The sequence below is a fragment of the Panthera tigris genome, chromosome A2 (assembly GCF_018350195.1).
Source record: "Panthera tigris isolate Pti1 chromosome A2, P.tigris_Pti1_mat1.1, whole genome shotgun sequence".
NCBI lineage: Eukaryota > Metazoa > Chordata > Mammalia > Carnivora > Felidae > Panthera > Panthera tigris.
The window spans coordinates 18,578,319-18,598,743 of record NC_056661.1 but is presented as its reverse complement, the minus strand read 5'-3'; the positions used below and the strand labels follow the sequence as shown (position 1 = coordinate 18,598,743).

General features: G+C 49.4%; 1 protein-coding gene across 8 annotated transcripts in view; it reads right to left on the bottom strand.

Annotated features, from left to right (window-relative positions):
- Window positions 1-6,399: 6,399 nt before the first annotated feature.
- The window catches only part of DAG1 (dystroglycan 1), a 70,260-nt gene continuing 56,234 nt past the window's right edge, over window positions 6,400-20,425 (bottom strand). For all 8 annotated transcript variants that reach the window (XM_042978952.1, XM_042978957.1, XM_042978950.1 and 5 more), the window contains one exon: window positions 6,400-11,215. In XM_042978952.1, the coding sequence (XP_042834886.1) occupies window positions 8,813-11,215 (2,403 nt within the window). In that variant the 3' untranslated portion in view covers window positions 6,400-8,812. The remainder of the gene's footprint in view (window positions 11,216-20,425) is intronic.

Genomic DNA, 20,425 nt, shown 5'->3' with positions numbered 1-20,425 from the left:
AACTGATGGATGGATACACGTCCACTTTCTTCTTCAGTCTGTGCTCTCAAATGCTTGTGAAAGACTAGAGGGAAAAGGGAATCCGTAAAAAATCCATCCAGGTAGGGAAAGGCCCAGTCAGAGCCAGCTCACTACTGGGATTTGCGGAGATGCTTAGTCATGGGAAGGCAAATCTTGGGAGAATGAAGAGAGGCGCCTGGATGCCAGCTGGACCACAGGCAAGGCAACATGCAGATGAGCCCCAGGAAGGTAAAGAGGGGCAGAGTGCAGACTCTGGGGCTTCTCTGCTTCCCCACACACGGTCCACTTCACCCCAGGTGGCTACTTTTAGTGTGGCAACCTCCACAGGGAGGTTCAGGACCCAAAGATGAAGATGCTGCCGAGAATGAAGAAGAAGGCAAACTATCGCAGGCTTCGGATTATTCCAGAGAGGCTGGGAGAGCTGGCTCCTATCTACAGAGCCCCTGGGCTCTGCACTCTTCTTTTTGTTGTGCTGCTGCTGCTGCTGCTGCTGCTGCTGAGGCCTGTCTCCCCTCCCAAAGAGAGGCAACCCAGGAATGTGGCTCCCTGTCCCCAGTCCTCCTCTGGGATGGAGAAACAGCACTGAAGAGGAAGGAAAGAAGCCCAAGGAAACAGAGCATTTCTCCACTGGCTGAGGCTTGTCAGCACGACTCACTACATGAGGAATAAAGCAGCTCCCAAGCAAGCCTCAGGCTGGTATAAAGCTACAAACAAGACACCTGCTCTTCGCCCTGCTCAGCAGCCCACCTAGGCTGGCCTGGACAAACTTGTTTGTATACTAAGGTCTCCAGCTGGCTGTGGTAGAGTAGGAAAAGGGAACAAAGCTGGAAAGTATAGAATTTTCCTGGAGTATTGTCTGCATAATTCCTTTCCTGTCGTAATGTGCAAATCTTTATTTGCGTTATGTGCAAAAGGCCAGTAAAAAATCATCAGAAACGTTTACCACCAGCCTAACCCCACCGCCCATGCATTGCTCCCAAGAAAGCTAATTAAGCCCCATTGCTATTAGAGTTATGTGCTTCCAAAGGCTTGTTATGACAAGAAAAAATAACGAAGACACAGTTTCTCCAAGTTATAAGCGTCCAAGTCAAAACATGCTGCTTTCCTTGCCCCTCGGCACTCCCCCAGACAGGCCTCCAGGCTGGCTTTGCCTATCTCATTAATGCGTGCATGCACTCATCCCTCAGCCAGTGCATAAACAACTCCTTGGTGCCAGGTCCAGAGAAGACTGAGACCTGGCCTCAAGGAAGTCAGTTGATAGGAGAGAGACAGGCACACAAATAATTTCCCATAAAGGATACAAAATGCTGCCTTGATCCCTACTGCAATCCTTCCCACCAGGATCCCAGTTCCCATGTAGTTCCCTTCACCTACCTCTGTTCCGTGGATAGGAAGGTGGGTGCAGGGGTGGGGAACAGGCCCAAGTGGAGAGTCATGCTTATATGTCCTCTCCTAACCAGCTCACATGTCCTCCCACAGGCAACAGAGGTTCAGACTTCACCCCAGACATGACTCAGACAGTGCAGGGGAATGGGCAGCTTGCTCAGCCCCTCCATCAGACTCTGTTCCACATGCCTTCGGGGAAGTCTCTTAGACAGTACCCTAACTCCTGACCCCTGTGTGTCTCTACTATGACAAACCCAAACATATTACTGAGAATCACTCTTTACCACCAGAGACTTCAGTCTTCAGGACCCAGCCACTCTCTCCACTGAGCTTCGTCTTTGTCCCGATCAGAGTAGATTGTGATAGGGCTTTTCTGCCCTGTCATCTTTAAGGAGTACCCAGGAAGCTTCCAGGAACCACCAAAAGAGTTCCTGCCTTCCAGGAAAGATGGACAGAATGGGGCGGGGTCTCTGATGGTGAAGAAAAAGCTTGGTGACAAGTTAAAAGATCCACAGTCTCTTAGGCCTCTGCTAGACTGGGTGATTTCAATTCCATGAAGTTTAAATTCTAGTTAAATTTGGTACTTTTGAGCCCTAGGACAAGGATGGCATTATTCTAGCTCCAGGATACAGCAGAAAGCAGGAATGTTGAGCCTCCTCTACCCTCACTGAGCTTGCAGTCTCCAAATCTGATCTTTATCTGGCTGCTCCTCAAACCAGGCCCTGAACCTGGAGGTCATCACTGCTGACCCTCAGTTCAGGACCACTGTCCATCCTTATAGCAGTGAGCGTGGCCAAAGAACTGTGAGGACTGAATCACACTCGGGCATCAGGGTTGCCTGAGGAGAGTCCTCCCTGACTCCCCCAGTTTTGGGAAGCAGCAAGTATCAGTTGGGCAACAACATCTGGGTTACCTCTGCTAGTTATGTATTAATAACTCTTCCAGCTGGGAGGCCTGGCATGGCCATTGCTTTCTGTGAAGATGGTCTTTCTGACAGCTGACAGTGTAGACTGAGGAATTCCTAGTAAGCCTAGACAGAAGACATTGGCTGTTTGCCACCAAAAGAGCAGAAAGGTCATGTGTTCAGCTGAGCCTCCCCAACCCTCCCATCTTTGCTTACTCCAACCAAGCCCACCCCTATGACTTGATCTGCTCCAGGGATCTTCTTGGGGCTCACAGGATGGCTATGTCCCTCTCCTAGGCCTGGCTGGCCCAAGGCTTCACTGAGGAGGCTGGATGTCCAGAAGTAAGCTGATAGGCTGCCTTGAGCCAGGGCAGGGCTTAGGGGCACGATGGTTGCTGAGTCAGGTCACAATGGATGCCTCCTCAGCCTCTCATTTGCACGCCAATCGCTGTATGGGACACGAGAAGGCAGAGCTGCCCAACACCTAACCAAACGCTTGTACACCATGTGCTCTTCAAACAAGAGGAGGACTCCATCCCCCTCAGTATCCCCCAAGCCCAGCTCCTTGCCCAACCCAACCAGGCCCATGTTCCCTGAGGGTGAGTTCGTCCAGGACAAAGCTGATCCTCCCCAGGCACATCCAGAGCCAGGCTGCTGCCACCTCCCAACAGGATGTCCCCACCCCTGCCTCACTACCCAGGGCCTTTCTTCACCTTTTGCGACAGAGGTGCTGAGGGAAGTAGGCAGTGAAGTGAGAAGTGATCCCTGGAAAAGGGGCTGGCCTGACCTAGCTCCCAGCCATCTCCAAAAGTTCCAAACTTGGGCTCCACCCTCTACAGACTGAGGTTGTGACACCATGAGGAAAGAAGACTCCAACCCTAGGAACCTTGGCCAGCTGCCAACTGGATGTTCCCAGATGTCTTAGTGTGTACCCAGGGCTGTGGAAGCACTTTGCCTAAGGTATTCCCTGGGGCTTCAGGGTGCTCCTACTCCAGGGTCAACCCAGAGAAAGTCATTCATCTCCTGCTCCATCCCTGTCTGCTTCTTATGTCAAGTGGCAAGTGGGGGACCCCCAACCACGCAACTGAAGATGGCCTACTTCCATTCAGGACCCTCTCAGACCCCATAGTACTTTTAGGTTATGCGCTCAGGAGCTCTGAGGCTGGAGGAAGGGGTGACTTGGGAAGCATCCATTGAGCGCTGAGTCCTACTGTGTGCAGGCACCACACACAAAACCTAAGGCAAGGGAGTGCGCAAAAAAAAAAAAAAAAAAAAAAAGTGTACTTTTTGGTTCCTGTCTACGTACATCTGAATTCAAGGACCATCCCAAAGCCTGGACCCCAGATTCGCACCTCCTATTCCCTGCCAGATTCCCTTTCCGAAGGAGAGCGGCACCGGCAAAGGACAGGCTCAGGACCCCGGCTATAATCGTCCCAGTGTCTTCAGGGGCTGTGCAGTGGTGGCTGAGTGAAAAAAGACAGACCGGTTGTACCCCGGTCCGGCCGCTTCGTTTCTGGCCTGGGCCCTGCCCATAGCCCCGCTCTGCCGTGCCCTCCAGTAGGCTATAGTCCACTCTGGGGCCGCCTCATCTCGGTTCGAGGCGGGGTTCTGCCGGGTGCCCCCCGGGAGGCCTGAGTCCCGCCTACAGCCTGCCAGGCTTACCCCGGCCTCTGGCGCCACCTGGTGGGAGCCCTTGGGCACCGTCTGCCTCCTGGGCCCAGAGCGACTGGCGACGACTCCTGCGACTCTGGCGGGCTCACGTGAGGGTGAGGGAGCCTGGAAGCCACAACGAAGGTTGAGGGCAGCCCTCATCACAGCCCCGAACCAACCTAGGAGCACCTAGGGGCATCGTCCTGGTCACACGGAACCTTCCAAACGGACCAACTTCGCTCCATCCCCGCTGAGACTTCAGAGTCATCTTCACCAAAGCTGGGGGCAGTAGAGCTAGTGAAAGCCCCAGTGGCCAAGTCTCATGCTGCCCTCACCCCAGGCTGCTCATAGGCGGGCCCACCGCAATCCCAGCAGGTGGGAACCCCCGCTTCAAATGCCTTGCCCTATCTTCTCTGGGTTTTCTATAGGGTTCCCATAAGGGAAATGGTACCCAGCACCTTCCAGTGGGGTGGGAGGAGACTTCAAATAATTATTTGCTGCCCTACAATATTAACAAAATTTTACAATCAGAAAAAAAATTGTTTGAACCAGTGTTGAACCTGCCTTGCACTAGCCACAGCACCTGGATGCTTGTCCTCTTTGGGCCTTAATCACCTTACCTCATGATGGTGATCAAGAAGGTAAGCAAAGCAGGAAAAGAGTTAAGTCATTAGTCCACTATTATTATTAAGATATAGTGATCTATAGAGAGGTGTGATCCTCGCCCTCAAAAGACTGGCACTAGAGGGGGGCCTTCCATGCTTTAGAGGAGCTGGGAAGGGCCTCTCCCAGGAGCTTGTTTAGCCTGGGAACAAGTGGAGGCCAGGCTGGGGGCTGCAATAGGATGAGTCATGTGGAGTCTTCCCACTATACTAATGGGTATTCTGGGCTGCCCAGGAACTCCTAGACATCCCAATATTTCCCGCCAACAGCCTTGGGCCAGGCCTTTACATTGGGAGAGAATGCAGATCTTTCTAGCCTCACTTAGATTCTGTCCCTTCTATAGGCAGACGTGTTTGGAGTGGCTCTTTATCCTAATTCCCAGGTGTCTCAGAACCCTTTGGAGATCAGCGCTGTCCCCCACCTTACAGATAAGGAAGCCAGGCCAGAGGGATCCCAGGAACTTGCCCTTGGTCAGAGGCAGGTGGGAAGGCAGATTCCTGTGGGTCTGTCCCCTCCCCAACTGTGTCCCCTCCTTCCTGCCCCTTTCTTCCACCACCCTGTCTCCAGTTCAGAAGACCTGAGTACAGTCCCACTCCTACCAAGGAGTTAGAGAGACTTTGCGGGAGTGCTGGGGAGCAGGGATCTTCCAGTCCAAATATCAGATATTCCCAAAGAAGAAGCCAGAGGACCTTGTGGCTTCTCTTCTTCCTGACCCTGCTGACCTTACCATTCTCTGCTGAAACCAGGGATCCCTTTGGTTGAATTCAGAGCAGTGAGTCCACTCATAACCCAGTGGCTTCAGGTTAAACATTAAACAGAACTTCCTGAGGCCAAGAGAGCAAGGGCAGGGTTATTTCCTGGGCCCCTGCTGCTAGGACTAGGGGGTGAAGCATGTGTCCCTGAACCAGGGACAGCCTTTTCTCGCACTTATCATTGTGGTATTCCACAAGTAGTTGTTGGAACTCAGCTCCACCTACAGTGAGACTGGTCTCAGTTCCAAGTCTTGAAGATTATGAGCAGAGAAACAGCCTGGGGGCTATAGGTGGAGATAGTGAGGACCCCAGGGGACAAGCAAGCCCAGAAGAGGTACCAGCTGTTCTGTGACCAATGGCCCCTGATCCTGCTACTGGACACAGCTGCTATGTCCCCTGCTTTCCACACCCTGGGCAGTGTCCCAGGACAACCCAGCCTTTTCCTGGGCACTGAGTCATGCTAAGCCTACCCAGCTGGTCTGTCCATCCCGGGCAGGGCACATAGGGGCAGGCCCCCAGTATCTCTGGGCCCCACCAGGGCATAACAGTGTGGCCAGAAACCATTCTCCCCTTCTTCCCACTAAAAAGTGAAGGCCAAACCTGCCTTGAAACTACCTAGGAGACTGGCCAGCCCCAAGCCCACAAGACAGTTGGGGCAAGAGCTGGGGTGGCATTGCAGGGGGCTTACTCACTCAGGGGCAAACAGCCTATGACAGGCAGGACCTTTCCCACCATCCTGCCAGATGAGGAAGCTGAAGCTCTGCTCACTCAGGCATTAGAGGGGCTAAGGAGGGCTCATGTGTTAGCAGAGCTCTGGGGCACACTCTCACCCCTCCCAGGAGCACAAAAATGGTAAGGTTATGGAGGCTATCAGGTTAGCTGCTCGAAGACCACCTCCAAGTCCTCTGAATGGGCGTGGATGGGTCCTCTCTTCCCTCTGCCAAATGGACATCAGTCCCACACCCCATTCACATCCTAGAACAATGTAGGGGCCAGGGAAATAGATGCTTGGAGGCAATGGCATTGTAATAAAGACACTGCTTTTATTTAGTTTGATATGTTTCTATACAGAATGCAGAAAACACATCTTAAAATCATATAGAAGGAAATAAAAACATGTCAGTGGTTGGTGAACACTTGAATGCGAGATTGGCTCTCTGTCTCACAGAGTCCAACAGCCATCGCCAGCCCGGCGCTCAGGGGAGGAGGCTGCCTGCAAGGGCATTGTTGCTGTTGTTATTCTGTTCACTGCCCCATCGCCTCCAGTTGCTATGGCAACAGGCCATTCTGGGCCAGCCACATCTCTGCGTGGCAGTGCCCGATGGTGGGGTTGCTAGGAGCAACGGAGCTGTTTGGAAGGCCTTTCAAAGCCCTCACCTGGAACACTGGGAATTGTTTATTTTTTGACGAGGTCATCAAAAATAATCTCACCAGGTCAGACCCTGCTTGTGCTCCTGACTCTGGGCAGTGGGGAAACTCTGGCTTGGATCAGGGCTCAGAGGCACGAGACCCAGTCACCAGAGGTCCACTGAGCCCTCATCAACAGGCTCCCCCAAATGGGGCACTGCTCACTTAAGTACCCCACCAGGGGCTGAGCAGGGGAGAGAGGCTGGGCCCTGTGGGAAAAGGTGCAAAGGGAATGCCCTTCTGAGAAGGGCAGGCTGGAGACCCCTCCTCTCTGACCGGCCCTCCCCTCCTGAGGCAGCACACACAAATCCTCTGCAAAACTGTCGATATGGCTTAGAAGTGGCTGCTCGGTTTGCAAAGGGAGCCTGGGTCCACCCACCAGCCTTCGATCACGGAAGGGAAACATTATTGCAAAAGGCATTCCTCCCTAAAAGGTACCCAAAATAACCCTTAGACATCAAGAAAAGTCATGCTCAAAATGGTTTCTTCCAAAGGAGGAGAATCAAAGCAGAGTGGGCACCCCTGAGTCATGGGACAGAGATGCAGATGGACGGACGGACGTTCTGCTAAAAAAGGCAAAAGAAGCCCAGTGTAATTCCAGAATTTAAACTGTTACGAAAAGAAGGGGAAAAAAAATCAAAATGAGCAAAGCCGTCAGTTCCATGGAATCAACACTAAGAGCTTGTACAAACTGCTGTAAGCATCACCGTTTTTAATCTTTTTTTTAATAAAACAATTTGAGGCTGTATAAAAACTTTAGTAAAAAATTAGCTTTGAGAGCCCACAGATTTTTACTATGAACTATTGCTGGCACTCCTCCCCAGCCACCAGACCTCTCCCAGCCCAAGGCCCGGAACTGGAGTGCCAGAGAAGAGGGGTGGGGTGGGACAGGGTGGGGCTGTGGACTGTTGGGACAAAGCGGCCAAGGTCAAGTGAGGAAAGAGCATCACATGACATAAAAATATTGCATCTTCACCAAAATGTCCCCCACTGAGTGTTTCAGAAGCCATGATATTCCTTTTAGGAAGGGGAAAAAACACACAGAAGAAGGGTAAAAGAAAATAGGTTGATGTGGTCGAGTCCCTCGACCTCCCCAGCCACCCCGCCACGAGCAGCTGGCCCACCCTGGAGCACCTAGGTTGGGGGCCACGGCCACCACTGCCTCTTAGGAGTCCTCTTTCCATGGAAATGAAGACCCCTTGGTGGGGGGCCACCAGCGTGCATGGGGTAGGGGTGTGGATGTCCACGGCCAGGAGGCCCCTCCGGCTTCCAGCCCCTGGCAACAGCGGGAGAGCAAGCCCAGCACCAGGACCCTGGCCCCAGAGCCAGGGCCAGGAGGCCCCCAGTCAGGCTCCGGGGTATCAGAGCAACCAAGTTTACATAGTGTGAAAAAATAGGATTCCTTTGATAAAAAATACTGTCCCTTGGTCTTCTCTAAGTTTGAAACACCCTGGGAGCTTATTTTTAGCAAAGCAATTTCCCATACCCACCCAAAAATTATACATACAAGTTTAGGTAAACAGCAGATTAAATGTAAAAACTTAACCTTAACTTCTGAAAGTCCTTTGAATTTAATCTTTAGCTACTGTTTTCCATGTTACATCCTGCAGCTAGACACACGTGAATAGAAAAAACAGTACAGTTAGTGTTAAAGGCAAAACGCAGAGAGCCGGGAAGCTGCCCGGCACTGCCTGCGAGTTCATTCACGGCTCCGCTTCATCTACCTCTACTCCAAACAGTGCTTTCAGAGCCAGCCATCAAAACCGCAGCGAAGAATTTTCTATGAACAAACAAAAAGCTGTTAGGCAAAAAATAAAAGTAAAAATGTCCCCAAAGCCTTTCCAGCTGCTTTGGGGTTTAGGAGGACCAGAGAGGGCGGGCTTGTCCAGGCCTCGCGTGTGTCAGTGTGTGCTAGGTCAGGTGTCGGCTCCCAGTGGGCGATGGTCTGCAGGCCACCGGTCTCCACAGACAACACCGTGTTGTCTCCAGGGCCCTGCCCTACCCCTGCCTCCACCCAGGCGCTTGTGGGTTAAGGGGGCACGTAGGGAGGGGGCGACCGGTATGGGGTCATGTTCTTGGGACGAGAGCCCTTGCCCTCCAGGGGGGCCGTGAAGGGTGGGGGGGGCTGGTAAGGAGGCGCATTGGGATCCTCATCCCGCAGGGGCGTGTACTCTCCCACGGTGTCCTGGTTCAGAGGAGTGGTCTCGGGCACGCTCTGGTTGGGGTACTCAGGAGGGGGGAGAGGGGCTTTCTCCTCCTGCAGGATAAGTGGCATGCTGGAGGAGGGTGGCGGCTTGGAGTCATCCAGCTCGTCTGCAAAGATGATAGGCACCCCCTTCTTGATGAAGGTGGCCTGGTCCTCGAGGGTGAGCTTGCCCTTCCGCTTCTTGCGATAGCAGATCATGGCAATGATGCCGGCGATGAGCAGGATGGCTGCAACCACCACGGCTGGAATGACCGTGTGCAGGTAAACGTCATCCTCACTGCTCTTCTCAGGGTCCCTATCTGGCACGTCTGTGGGCGGTGCCTCTGAGGGCACCCTCTTGGGTGGTGCCACAGGGATAAACTGTAGATGCCGGCAGCTGCCCGAGCCTGTCACAGCAATGCTCGTGGCCTTGAAGTCAGGCTCCAAGGCGTTGGAGAAGGCAGCCCGAGGTTTCCCATCATCTTCAGCAATCCTCCGGCTCAGCCCCATGATCCGCTCCTTGGGGCAGGGCTCCAGGGGCAATGTGTTGTTGGTCCACTCCACCACGATGGAGCCCCGGGTGATATTCTGCAGAGTGATGGTGCTACAGTTGCGGTCCCCAAAAGCAAAGGCTAGCTTCTTCACCAGGGCGATCTTCTTGTGGATGTCATTCACCACTGGTGCTGGGTCACCCATAAACTTGGCCTTGAACCGTGCAGGAGCCCTGTCTCCTTGAGGGCGCTTGTGGACATGGATCTCAAAAGCATCCACAGCTGATAGGCCCCCTTTGTCTGTGGCATGCATAAAGTACTCGTGCTTGCCCACGTGGTTGCTGTCAGGCAGGCCATACATGAGCTGGCTGTTGCTGTTGAACTGTACCCAAGACTTCTCACCTACCAGCTGCTGCTCCCGAAGCTTCAGAGTCAGTTTCAGCTTATCAGTGGTGGTGTCCTCATTGTCATAGAAAGTGTCTGATGGGATCTTCACCTCAAAGTAAGTGCCAACCCAGGCATCGACCCTGTCGATATGGTTCTTGAGCTCTGGCCGCTGGTTGGGTTCTGCTCCACGGGGAACCCCACTCGTGGTGGTGCGGATGCGAGTAGGCGGGGAGGCAGTTTCCAATCTGGTTATGGGAGCTTTGGTGGTGACCCGTGGCACCGGGCGGGGCGTCCGTGGCTTTTTGGTAGGCCTTCGAGTTGTGGTGGTTGAGGAGTCAGTAGAAGGCGTGGCTGGTTTTGGTGTGGATATTCGTGGCTTCTTGGTGGTAGTCGTGGGAGGGGTGGCGACTGCCGTGGGCTCCACATAGCCAGGAATGGTCATCGTTGGACGGATCTGGCCAGGAACTGTGGTGCCAGCTTCTGACACCCGAGTGGGCTGGATGGGGCCTAAGGTTGGGGTCTGAATAATGGCACCTCGAGTCCGAATGGTGACTGTGGGCTTTCCAGGAACAGGATCTCTGACTGGAGGAGCCATGGTCTCTGTTGGAGGAGCAATGGCTGGAGATGTGGGGGTAGGCACAATCCTGGATGGTGGCTCCTGGATGGCCGTGGTTGGAGGCCCAATGGCAGTGACAGGTGTGGGTGTGGCATGGATCTGCCTCCGGATGCGTTTGGGAAGAGGGGGCTTCTTGTTGGCTATATGCCAACCCACCACAGGGTAGCCAAGCTGGGCGGACATAGTGCCCTCTCTGGCAGGGGCCTCCACACCACGAATATCAGGCACATTGTTCTGGTTCAGGGAGCAGCCCAGCTTCCAAGAGAGGAGGGCCCCATTCTCTACCACCTTTTTCGCATTTCCTGGGCCAGCCATGAAGGCTGACATGTCAAACAGTCTATTATTCACCACTGGTACCAACTTCATGTTGTGAAGCTCCACTTCTGAGAAGCTCTGCATCCTGTGCAGGAGGTCAATCCTTTGCTTTGGGGTCATCTTGGTGAGGTCAGCATCCAGAATGACCGTCAGAACAGTCACAGGCTCATCGGCAGCACAGGCAGATGACCCCACCTCAGCAGGGTCTGGTGATGCCGCCCGCACAGACTGCAGCTCACAGTGGTCTTCAGGGTATACCTCAATAGAGAACACGCTGGAGGTCTGGGGAACATGGCTCCCATTGGCCCCCAGCCGTGCAGTGCTCACTGAAATGTAATGCACACCCTTATCGGTATCAAGAGGGAGGCCCTCCAGGGTGTGGCTCTGCGGGTCCCAGTGCAGCCAGGATGGCAGGGCCTCCTTCCCCGCTGTGGACACCTAAAAGAGATACCAGCATGAATTAGGTGGTACTGTCAATGAATAACCTGACAATGATCACAACAGTTCATCACGGACCCAGCCTGAATTGTGTGACAGGCTTAAGGTAGAATTGAGAATTTCTGCTGGGGGCGGGGGGGGGGGGGGCAACTCCTCTCCTGGAGCTCTCATTCACCTGTCACAAAAGACTGGGGCTGCCAGATAGGCTAGCTTGGAATGCACATGATTTGCCCAAGGCCACACTGTGGGGAGACAGCAGTGGTGGCACTCAAACACACGTCTCATCCCAGAGAGCAGATGCCATGGAGCTCAAGAAATGTTGCAGGTTTTTACAACAGTGATATATACCCTGCCACCTACTTACCCACTTGGCTTGCAGAATCAGGTGCGAGTGTCTTATCCCTCAGCACTCCTTTCAACCTCATCTCAGCCTTCTCCCTGCCCTCTACAGACACAATTTTGCTCAAGTCGTATGCCCTTCCTGCCCAGGGTGGAAATGCATGTGGGCCTGGGTGCAAGAGACAGCTCAATGTCTCCAGATGCCTCAACTTTACAACCACGTCAGTGGGACGTGCGTTCAAGTAGAGTGGGATGCATTTGGGTAGCAAATACAGTTAGCGGTATCTAATGTTTGGTGTTTTTTTCTTAAAGTAGGCTTCACGCCCAGCACAGAGCCCAACGCGGGGCCCAAACTCATGACTCTGAGATCAAGACCTGAGATGAGACCAAGAGTTGGACGCTTAACCAACTGAACCACCCAGGTGCCCCTGTATATAATGCCTTAATTAACCCTGCTTTTTAAAACTCAAGAAAAATTGCAACACCCAGGGTCAGGTACTGGAAACAATTATTCTGGAAGTGTTTATCAAAGATTCCAAGGAGCTCTGGCCTAAGGGAGAGTTCTATAGTCAACTTAAGTTTGGGAAATCTACAGAACCCATGTCTGACCTTGGAGAACCCAGTCACAAAGGCAGGCCTGAGGAGCTCACCCCTTATTCCACCCAACAGCACCTCCCAGGTGCTCCTATTTTAGGGTAGAAGTCCTTTTCTAAAGGGGCATGACTGGTAATAATCAAGGTATGCAAAGGAATGCTGCCAGAGAAATTTCAACCATCAGTTGACAAAGGGAAACAAGACTTGCCTCTTGCCCAGGCCCTATCCACAATTACTCTCACCTTTGGGAAACACCTATTCCTGCCCCCAATGCCAGAAAGGTGGCACCCACTCTCTGACCTAACCAAAGGCACTCTTAGCTCCACTATACCATTCCACTAAGCTCAGAGACAACACTGGCCAACAGACATGTCTTACTGCTAGCCTTGGCACCAGGAATTGTCCTTCATGGCCATTGCTTGTCAGCAGAGGGATAATAAAATGTTTCTCTTCCCACAGCAGGAAGACCAGAGTCATGCCTGCAGGGCTCCATAGGGGCTCTGGTTCCTCAGGCTTCCTCCCGCCAAGAGTCAGGTACCTGATTGGGAAGGAGACCCAGAGCTCATACCTGATCTTCCCAGCCAGGACCCAGTGTTCAGGCAGCATGTCATTCCACCAATCTTATCAGTGACCAGATACTTACCTCCCTATAAACAGATTTCCTACTTCCAGCAAAAACCCATGAGAAGACATCAGACATTATTAGAAGTTACTATTATTGGGGTTGTCCTTTACTGACTGCTGTCTGAGCCACTGAGATTACTGAGGGTATATGAACAGCTTCCCCCCCCCCCCCAATGTTTATTCGTTTTTGAGAGAGAGAAACAGAGTGTGAGTGGAGGAGGGGCAGAGAGAGAGAGAGAGCAGGACACAGAATCCGGAGCAGGCTCCAGGCTCTAAGCTGTCAGCACAGAGCCCGACGCAGGGCTTGAATCCAAGAACTGTGAGAACCTGAGCCAAAGTTGGCCGCTTAACTGACTGAGCCACCCAGGCGCCCCTGTGAACAGCATTTCTTTTGTGACCACTATCTAATTAATGCACCACTAAGAACCCCCCTTCTTGTCCTTCACCATCCACTGCAAACACAGTGGTAAAATATCTGAAATGGTAAAATATCTGTAAATATGGGTAGCTTGAAATCCATGAAAAATGCTAAATATATTTTTCCTTTAAAATCTTTTTTAGCTACAAAAATACTTACTTCAAATGTTTTGCTTAAAAGTCTATGCTTCACTTTTTTTTTCAGTTATATTAAATATGAAAACTGTCACATCCATATATAAACATATAAAGCAAAGGCTAAATGTCTCATTTTGCAAAAAACAGGAAGCAAATCTTTAAGGCCTAAATAGAGTAGTCAGGGAACCATGAGATGTTTTACAAAGGTGGGGTATGACTTATGGCCCTGAGAGGCAGACAGTAGGTGAGCCAGAGTATAGCCTGGTTTCCAGCCACTCCATTATGTTTCCTAAACCCATTCCATCCCAATGGCCACCACTGGAATGAGAGCACACCTAGAAGAGGGAGGGCCTAGAAGAGAGCTCAAGGTGAAGTCATCCAAGGAGAAGTCACCTGTAGAGAAGACCAAACAGAGCCAGGAGAGACCAGGATAGGCTCTGGAAGTGGGTACCAACTGGCTGGCCAGGCCCCTGGGACATTCCTGAGTAGCCAGGCATCTGTGCCTGTGCCCAGCCCTATGTATTCCATCAGCACAGATGAGTACATAGCCCAGTGCTTTTCCAAGTCTCTCACTAGAGATACAATGGCACTTTATAACAGAGAAAACAGAGAAGGGCCCCACCTCCTCAAGCTTCCTAGCCTGGCTCAATTCCTATTCTTCTGACCCCAAGGGCCACAGCTCTGCTGCCAGACATTTCCTAAGGAATAAGCCCCAAGCCACTCTTCGGCCAAGGTTCCCACACAGCCACCGTTGGAATACGTATACTTATTTAAACTATGCCAAGTAACATTATCATACGTTAATAACATATAATAGCCTCTCCAACCCACATTCCTGCCTTCCTTTCTGCAGATTCTGGCTCCCCAGGATCCTGGGGTGCTAGCCATGCCCCGGCCACAGGACAGGTGTCCAATGTGGATCTCTAGCCCTAAAGCAGGCAGTCCCCAGGGCCTTAGGTACTCCTCATACAGGAAGGAAAGGTAACAACCTGAATGGTCTAAAATCCATGCATCTCTGAGCATTATGGTACTGGGAATGTCAGGCCCAGGCAGCACTTTGGGCGGCAATGATTTGCTTTAATAAAGGGCCACATGAAGCAAAACAAATGAACTCCACAAGGAACCTAGCCAAGTCACAGGCAAGCTGGCATCTCTGTATTTTCAAGGTTATTTGGGGAAAGCCCCTGAACTAGGAAGTCTGAACATGCCTCAAGGGCTGGCACTGTCCACAGACCCTGAAGGATTCCACTAACAGCCCCTTGCTCCTGAGGGCACCCAGTTCAGGGAATGCTCTGCAATGCAGCACCTGCTCTACCCTGACAAAGCAGGAGGCCTTCAGCCCATGGGAATTCCACACATCCTTCCAAGCTTTCAAAACTTCCAGGCTCTACACACTTTTTCTCTTAAGGCCTAAGGGCAAAGCAGGTTATAAAAGTTACTCCTGAGAGATGCTGCCCCTATGACAAGCCAGGACTCTTCCTATAACAGCAGATGATCTGACAAGAAGCCCCATCTCCAGGAGTCCTTGGCTGAACTCCAGCTCCAGCTAGGCTGAGGCTTGACCCAACCTCAGCCTCAGTTTTCTCATCTGCAAAAAGAAGAAAATGATGCCATCACTTGCCACAATCACAGGGCCAGGCGCACATTGGATTCTCTGTGGGTGCTGGTTCCCCGCACACTCCTGGGCTGAGAGAGGACCCAGTATGTATTGTGAGGCATCTGCACTGACAGGTCCAGGGTCCACTCCCAGTCTTCCTTCTGGCCTTGGACCCAGCATACACTGTGGCCATTTCTCCCTGTTCATCCCCCAAAGCAGAAGCTCAAAGCATCAAAGGGAAGTGGGGAGGCCACAGGAAGGGGAAGCCAGGATCCTTCCTACAGGGGAACAAAGCCCAGGGACCCTCAGGGACTTGCTTGCCTCTTAAGACCTATCTGCCAGGAGTGGATGAAAACCCTGAGGGGTGTGGGGTAGAGGAGAACTTGCTGCAGGGACAACCCAAAGACCAGCATCCAGCTCTTCAGTCTCATACAGGGGTGCTCCATCCTGATACATTTGCACATGAGATTCTCACTAACCTTAGAGATACTCATAGGAAGATTTCTGCCCTAGCTGTCTCCCATCCAAGTACTAACCAGGCCCGACCCTGCGTAGCTTCTGAGATCAGACGAGATTGGGCACGTTCAGGATGGTATGGCCATAGACTCTGCCCTAGCCGTACCACCTACAACTAACCCTTAATGGCTGCTACACTAGGAATGGCAGACAAGAGGCAGGAATCAGAGCTCTTGTGAGCTGCTCATCAGTGCCAGCACATATGTTTGGGTGACAGGCTGGTCCAGGCCATGGAACTCCCCCAGGGTTTCAGGTCACTCAGCCAAAATACCAACACTGTCTTTGAGTTGGGGGAGGCAAGGCCTGCTGGCCTTATGAAGCAGCCACCTTGGAAAGAAGTCTTCAGGCTGTTAGTGGGAACACTCATAGGAGGCAGAAACTGCAGGAGGAAGGCTGAAGATCATAGGCTCTAGCTCACAGGCTCACATAGAAATAGCCAGAAATCCTTCAGCAACCCTCAGAAAGGACACGCTTCTGAGATGGAAGGCAAGCCCACCAGTGAGGAAAACAAGATCTCCAATAGCCACACACGGAGTTTTAGAACTCTTGATCCAGGGGAGCCTAGGTGGCTCAGTCAAACATCTGACTTCAGCTCACATCATGATCTCACGATTCTTGAGTTCGAATCTGACATCATTGTTCTGCACTGCGTAGCATGGAGCCTGCTTGAGATTCTCACTTTCCCCTCTCCCTCTGCTCTTCCCCTGCTTGCACTTTCTCTTAAAATAAATAAATAAACTTAAAAAATAATAATAAAAAAAAGAAGTATTGATCCATAAAGTGCATCCAAAAACATTAAGAATCAAAACCACAAAACTTGGGCAGACCCATATGGAGTTCCAAAGGTTACCCAGCAATGCCCACAATGAACCACCACAACCAATGACTGGGGAACTGCCAAATATGAAGGTTCTGGCCACTCTTTAGTCTACACTAACAGATGACTAGTAACTGACTCCCTGTTCAGCTCTGGGACACTGTCTCCAACTGTTTCGCTGGTGCCCTCTCTCACACAGAACGTCAAACATCAAGTTTGATAAAGATACAGCACCTGTTCTAAACACCATGCAACACAAGTAACATCTCTCACCCCAAATTAGTATCCTTCAAAACCTGGAGAGAGAGCAAAGGGCAGAGGAACTTCCAGTACTTAATCCCTTACTCAAAAAGCAAGTTTCTAATACCAAAACCAGATAAAGCCACCACACAAAAAGAGAGAACTATATAGGCTAATATCTCTGATAAACATAGATGCAAAAACCCCCAAGAAAATACTAGCAAACTGAATCCAACAATACATTAGAAAAGTTCACCACAATCACCCAGGATGCAAAGGTAGTTCAATATTCTCAAATTAATCAATGTGATATGTCACAGCAATAAAAGAAAAGATAAAAACCACATGATCATTTCAACAGATGCAGAAAAAGCATGTGACAAAATACAACATCCATTCATGATAAAAACCCTCAACATTCTATTTTTTTTAATATGAAATTTACTGCCAAATTGGTTTCCATACAACACCCCAAAAACCCTCAACATTCTTGATAGAAACCCTCAACAAAGTAGGTCTAAATGGAACATAACCTCAGCATAATACAGGTCTTAATACGAAAAACCCACAGCAAACATCATATTCAATGGAGAAAAACTGAGAGCTTTTCTCCTAAAGTCAGGAACAAGACAAGGATGCCTACTCTCACAATTTTTATTCAACATTGTACTGGAAGTCCTACCCACAGCAATCAGACAACAAAAAGAGGGGGCATCTGGGTGGCTCAGTCGGTTAAGCATCTGACTTCGATGCGGGTCATGATCTCACAGTCTGTGGGTTTGAGCCCCACACTGAGCTCTGTGCTGATAGCTCAGAGCCTGGAGCCTGCTTTGGATTCTGTCTGTCTGTCTCTCTCTGCCCCTCCCCCACTCACACTCTTTCTCTCTCAGAAATAAACATTAAAAAATATTTTTTTTAATTTTTTTTTTAACATTTATTTATTTTTGAGACAGAGAGAGACAGAGCATGAACGGGGGAGGGTCAGAGAGAGGGAGACACAGAATCTGAAACAGGCTCCAGGCTCTGAGCTGTCAGCACAGAGCCCGACGTGGGGCTCGAACTCACGGACCGCGAGATCATGACCTGAGCTGAAGTCGGCCGCTTAACTGACTGAGCCACCCAGGCGCCCCTAAAAAATATTTTTTTAAAAAGACAACAAAAAGAAAAAAAATTTTTCACTATTTGCAGATGACACGATACTACAGAAAACCCTGAAGACTCCACCAAAAACTACTAGAACTGATAAATGAATTCAGTAAAGTCACAGGATACAAAATCAGTGTAGAGAAATCTGTTGCGTTCCTTCCTGTACACTAATAATGAAGCAGAATGAAGAGAAATTAAGAAAACACAATCCTGTTTGGGCACCTGGGCAGTTCAGTCGTTTGAGCATCTGTCTTCAGCTCAGGTCACGATCTCATGGTTTGTGAGTTCAAGCCCCATATCGGGCTGGCTGCTGTCAGCGCAGAGCCCGCTTTGGATCTTCTGTCCCGCTTTTTATCTGCCCCTCCCCGACTTATGCTCTCTCAAAAATAAGTAAAAAAATGTTATTAAAAAAAAATCCTATTTACAATTGTACCCAAAATAATAAAATATCTAGGAATAAACTTAACCGAGATCAAAGACCTGTACTCTGAAAATTATAAAACATTGATGAAAGAAACTGCGGACAACACAAAGAAATGGAAAGACATTCCATGCTCACAGATTAGAAGGACAAACATCATTAAAATGTCTGTACAACCCAAAGCAATCTACAGATTTAATGCAATTCCTTTCAAAAGACCAACAGCATTTTTCATGGAACTAGAACAAACAATCCTAAAATCTGTATGGAACCACATAAGACCCTGAACACCAAAGCAACCTTGAAAAAGAAAAGCAAAGTGGAGGCATCACAATTCTTGAGTTACATTACAAAGCTGTAGTAATCAAACAGTGTAGTACTGGCATAAAAACAGACACATAGATCAATGGAACAAAACAGAAAACCCAGAAATAAACCCACAATTATATGGTCAATTAATCTTCGACAAAAAGAAAGAATATCCAGTGGGAAAAAGACAGTCTCTTCAACAAATGGTATTAGGAAAACTGGTCATCTACATACAAAAAAATGAAGCTAGACCACCTTCTTATACCATACACAAAAATAAACTCAAAATGGATTAAAGACCTAAATGTAAGACCTGAAACCATAAAAATCCTAGAAGTGAGCCCAGGTAGTAATTTATGACATTAGCTGTAGCAATATTTTTCTAGATATGTCTCCTGAGGCAAGGGAAACAAAGCAAAAATAAACTATTGGAACTACATCAAAATAAAAAGCTTCTACACAGTGAAGGAAATAATAAAACTAAAAGGCAACCTACTGAATGGGAGAAGATATACACAAATGACATATCTGATAAACGGTTAGCATCTAAAATGTAAAAAGAAACTTATACAACTCAACACCCAAAAAACAAATAATCCAATTTAAAAAAGGGCAGAAGAGATGAACACATATTTCTTCAAAGAAGACATCCAGATGGCCATCAGACAAATGCTCAACATCACTCATCATCAGGGAAATACAAATCAAAACTAAATTGAGGTATCGCTTCATACCTGTTAGAATGGCTAAAATCAAAAACACAAAAACAAGTATTGGTGAGGATGTGGAGAAAAAGGAAACCTCGTGCACTGTTGGTGGAAATGCAAACTGGTGCAGCCACTCTGAAAAACAGTATGGAGGTTCCTCAAAAAGTTAAAAATAGGGGCGCCCAGGTGGCGTAGTCAGTTAAGCATCCAACTCTTGACTTCTGCTCAGGTCATGATCTCACGGTTTGTGAGTTTGAGCCCCAAATTGGGCTCTGTGCTGATGGTGCAGAGCCTGCTTGGGATTCTGTCTCTCCTTCTCTCTGCCCCTCCCCTGCTTGTGCACTTCCCACACCCCCTCCCTCACCTCAAAATAAATAAATAAACATTAAAAAAAATTTTTTTTAAGTTAAAAATAAAACTACTCTACAATCCAGTAATTGCATTACTTGGTATTTACCCCAAAAAATACAAAAACACTAATTCAAAGGGATATATGCACTCCTAGGTTTATTGCAGCATTATTTACAATAGCCAAATTATGGAAGCAGCCCAAGTGTCCATCAATAGAAGAACAGATAAAGAAGTGGCGTATCTATACAATGGACCATCTTGGCATTTGCAACGACATGGAGGGAGCTAACGAGTATAATGCTAAGTGAAATAAGTCAGTCAGAGAAAGACAAAGACCATATGAAATCACATATGTGGCATTTAACCAACAAAACAAAGGAAAAAAGAGAGAGAGGCAAACCAAGACACAAACTCTTAACTATGGAGAACGGATGGTTACCAGAGGGGAGGTGGGTGGGTAAAACCAGTGATAGGGATTAAAGAGTAACACTTTGTGATGAGCTCTGAGTAATGTATAGAAGTGTTGAATCACTATATCATACACCTGAAACTAATATAACACTGTATGATAACTACTGGAAGAAAAATTAAAAACTTAAACAAACAAGTTTCCACCCACAGTATGTGCCAGCCAGTTAGGCATAGTTGAAAGGCAAAACTAAAGAACTAGACTCTCACTAGAGCCTAATTAATTATGACCACTCGCTTCAGAAACCAAGAAAACCTAAGCTTTATCATTCAGAACCCACAAGGTGTTACGTTACCTATGTAGGAGTTGTAGGACTTACATGGCAAAGACTTCAGAAAGATGGGTAAGCACTGTTACCCCAGGGTGAGGTGACTCTGGCCAGCCAAGAGGGATCTAGGGAATTATGATTGAGAAACCTGCATCTGGAAAAAATTCCCTCACATTACAAACTTTTAGGAGGGTCCTTTGGGCCCTAAGTGGTGGCACCTTCCAACCAACACTTCTAGACAGGACAGCCCCAGGAGT